The sequence below is a fragment of the Cicer arietinum genome, chromosome 5 (assembly GCF_000331145.2).
Source record: "Cicer arietinum cultivar CDC Frontier isolate Library 1 chromosome 5, Cicar.CDCFrontier_v2.0, whole genome shotgun sequence".
Taxonomy (NCBI): domain Eukaryota; kingdom Viridiplantae; phylum Streptophyta; class Magnoliopsida; order Fabales; family Fabaceae; genus Cicer; species Cicer arietinum.
In genome coordinates, this window is record NC_021164.2 from 4,393,432 (window position 1) to 4,397,434 (window position 4,003).

Here is a 4,003-nt window from a genome sequence, read left to right on the forward strand (position 1 = left end):
TTTTATACTAGAGCAGCAAATACTCCTCTTGCGTTGAATGTCAAATATGCTCCCTCGAATGGTGTTCCTTTCCTAGATTCCACTTTGTATTGTACTTTGGTTGGCAGGTTGGTGTATCTTACGATTACTAGGCCTGATATTATTTATGTTGTTCATGTTGTCAGTCAGTTTGTTGTCTCTATAGTACATTAGGCAACTGTTCTTTGTATTCTTTATTATCTTCGAGGAACTCAATTTCAAAACCTTATTTTTCCATCGTCCTCTTCATTAGAGTTACATGATTATTCTGTTGTCAATTGGGATGGTGACACCACATATCGTAAGTCCGCTGCAAGATTTTGTATCTTTCTAGGAGACTCTCTTATAACAAGACATTGTCTCTAACTCTTCTACATAAGTTGAGTATCGTGCCATAGCATATACTATTACTGAAATAATTTAGTTGCGTTGGCTTTTGTCTGGTATTGGTATCTCTTTCTGATTCAACTCTGCTGCACTGCGATAACAAGAGTGCTAATCAAATTGCTCATAATCCGATCTTTTATGAACGCACTAAACACATTGAGATCGATTGTCATCTTACTCGTCATCATCTTCAACATGGAACTACTACTCTATTGTTTGTCTCATCTTCCTTATAGATTGTTGATTTGTTCATAAAGATGCATTCCATTAAACGTTTTCGTTTTTCAGTTAACAAACTTTCGATGCTCCATGTTAATGCATCATGAGTTTGGTGGAAGATGTTAGATAATATGATTAAATATTAGCAGTAAAGATATTTTAGACTTTTCCATTCTATTGTATATATAATTATTATAACTATTATTTTACACTTTTGTTCATTTGCTTATGAAATCTTAGTAGATTTCTTCTCACCCTCCTCTTCCTTCATTGTTAACAAATAGTAATTTCTAAAAAATTATTTTCTATAAAAAACTCTCTCATGCATTAAAATATGAAAATAGGATTAAGAAAAAATGGGTGATAAGGAGGCAGAATTCGTGTTGTTCTACCGACCAAATGTCAATTTATTTAAAAAACTCCTACGATTTTAGTGAAGGGAACAATTGTTTGCAAGTGGCTATGTTGTGTCAGTCCAAATATTAATATATATATACATTCACATTCAGAATTTATCTCAGAAGTTGTAATGGTTCAATGGAAACGGACAACAACCTTGTCTATACGTATTCGTGTTCTAAACCCATGATATTTTTTAATTCTTAGAATTTAATAGTTTTAATATATGGCTAAAGTCATTCATTTAAATAAAGTGAAGGAAAAGAACAATTTGAAAGATTTGATTATAGATTAAAAAAATAGTGTAAATAGGAAGAAGAAAAAACAATTTGAAAGGTTGATTTAGATTAAAAAGTAGTATAAATTACTATTCTTCAATGAATGGAAAAAAAAGGAGAATAAGGTTTGGGAGACTGTCGAGAGCTATGAACAATAACTTTCATAATATTAGATATATTTCTTTTAAATAAGACAATATTAAATATTATTCAAATACATATTTTAAAATTTACTTTTATTTTGTCTTTAAACAAAATTCAAATTTGTCATATTTTAGTAAATTTACTTAAAAACAACAGTATAGTTTTCGTGACCAAATTGCCATTGTCTTATTATGATTTGGTTTTGTTCTTATTTGACGTGTGCTATGATGTCAGGTTTTGAAGATCTTATCATATATCTTTATCATTCCATCACGTTCCATTGCTTTTATTACTTTTATAATATATTTTCTTCTCATATAGCTCTTCAATTGGTTCACATTGAATTGTACTATTTCCCTTACCTTTGGTCTAAAGAAAAAAGTGCCAAAAATCTTTATTTTTTATTTGGCTTTATTAATCCTTTTTGTTTTGAAAATAAAATAGGATTTGAGGAAGAGGGTCATAAAAAAAATACTGTTTTTGTTGAAGCAAAAAGTTGGTGAGTTGAGTTGAGTTGTGTTGTAATTTGCAAAGATGGAAGAAAACAATTTTGGAGAACCATTGTTGTTGAAAAAACAATACTATGAAAATTGTCCTGGTTGTAAAGTGGACAAAGCAAAAGAACTCAAAACCGATGTTACATTTCGAAATCTCTTTAACATATGGATGGTGGTTTTATGTAGCTGTAAGAAAAACATTGACTTTGAACTGTGTTTACACTTTGGGGGAAACTTTTTAATTTTGTTCATTATAGCATTTTATTTTTTAATCGATTTAAAAAATTGTTAAAATTAATTTTAAAAGTCTTTTCTACAATGTCTCTAATGCCTCTTTGTTTTGTGCTTTACAGCTCTACCTATATCATCTCTTTTTCCTTACCTATATTTCATGGTAAGTTTAACTACTAGCTATAGTTATTATTATTATTATTTGTTTTTTAAATTGAAATGTAGTTTACTATATTACCTTGTTGTGTGAGATTATTATTTATTGGAAGTTTCTTTGAACACAGTTGGTGTATCAATTTTAAAGGTAATTAAAAATGCAGTTAAGAATTTCAAACACTTTGGTTTGCTTAACTATTTTCCTTCATTTTGATGATGTCCTAATTATCTTGCTTAACTATACAAAAAAAAAAAAAATTTAAAATAATTTATTTTTTTCAGGTAAGAGATTTCAATATTGCAAAAAGAGAGGAAGATATAAGTGCCTATGCTGGTTATATAGGTAAGATTACTATTGCTGTTACTTCATGTTCATTGATGTCTTCAATATCTTCATAGTTCTTTATTATTTATCACGTGTATATATGAATATTATGAATTAACAATTTAGTCCTTAAAATTAAAAAAGGTCAGTCTATTTAGTCATTTTTTAAAATCAAAATTAACATAACAATTTTATAGATTTTATTCTTGTCGTCATCCAGCAAAAGACTATTCAAGTCAATACGTAGATTTTTCATTAGCATCGATGGTTATTTACTAATGGGTTATTTTGACTGAAGAACTAAATTAATTGATGTTTTTAAATTTATGAAATTAATTTTTTATATTAAAAATTTGAGAGATTAAATTGCTCGACTCTTGTAAATTTGAGAATTAAAATGTTGATTTACTCTTACAAAAATATTGTAGGATCTTCATTTATGCTTGGCAGATCTTTGACATCTATATTGTGGGGATTAATAGCTGATCGATATGGTAGAAAACCTGTTGCATTTTTAGGAATTATTTCAGTGTAAGTATATATATGTCATTGATGTGAATGCTTTATAATTTTCTTTTTCAAGCAATGTGAAAATTATTGCAAGAAATTCAAAATTGTCACCGAATCACTTTTTGTAGTAGTTAAATTATAATTGTTGTTAAAAGTTCAAATAATATCTATATTTTGTACTATATGTTTTTCCCATAACAATAGTGATGATGACTATTTGATTTTTCAGAATTATTTTCAACACATTGTTTGGCCTTAGCACAAGTTTTTGGATGGCTGTTATTACACGATTTTTTCTTGGATGTTTGAATGGTTTGCTTGGACCAATGAAGGTAATTTCAATGAACACATTACACATAATGTTTCAATATTTCATCCTTCAATATTAGAGCACAATTATAAGTTTGTAATTAGTATATTTTGATTTTGTTAAATTAATTTTTCTCTATTTATAGGCTTATTGTTCCGAAATTTTTCGAGAAGAAAAGCAAGCTTTAGGACTATCAACAGTAAGTGTCTCTAATATTTATCATATGCTTGACACTAAATTGGATGCTAAAAGATTGTTTTTTAGTAGTAGTGGTATGATGTTTTATGTTTTCATTTTCATTGATAAAATAAATATTTAAGATGGAATTATGGAAATTTTTGAAAAATCTCAAAAAATTCAAAACTTTATTTTTTGCTATTTCTAAAAATATTTTCTCTGTTGTTAGCTTCCATCTTCCGTCTGTCACAATTATAAAGGAAAGTCCATAATCAAATATCAATCCAACTATTCATATAGAAATTAAAATTTAAAATGAAAAAAAAAATGTTAGAAAGTAAACCCACTCTTT

The 4,003-nt window shown here is 27.6% G+C and overlaps 1 protein-coding gene across 3 annotated transcripts in view; it reads left to right on the forward strand.

Annotated features, from left to right (window-relative positions):
* Positions 1 to 1,657: 1,657 nt before the first annotated feature.
* Positions 1,658 to 4,003, forward strand: part of LOC101503384 (protein ZINC INDUCED FACILITATOR-LIKE 1-like) — an 8,549-nt gene continuing 6,203 nt past the window's right edge. The window contains exons 1-6 of one of the 3 annotated variants that reach the window (XM_004515387.4): positions 1,800 to 2,130; positions 2,296 to 2,336; positions 2,612 to 2,672; positions 3,083 to 3,185; positions 3,394 to 3,496; positions 3,620 to 3,673. In XM_004515387.4, coding sequence (XP_004515444.1) covers positions 1,980 to 2,130; positions 2,296 to 2,336; positions 2,612 to 2,672; positions 3,083 to 3,185; positions 3,394 to 3,496; positions 3,620 to 3,673 — 513 coding nt within the window. In that variant the 5' untranslated portion in view covers positions 1,800 to 1,979. Of the gene's footprint in view, positions 2,131 to 2,295; positions 2,337 to 2,611; positions 2,673 to 3,082; positions 3,186 to 3,393; positions 3,497 to 3,619; positions 3,674 to 4,003 lie in introns of all 3 variants that reach the window. The other 2 variants (XM_004515388.4, XM_012711813.3) reach the window with 2 other exon arrangements.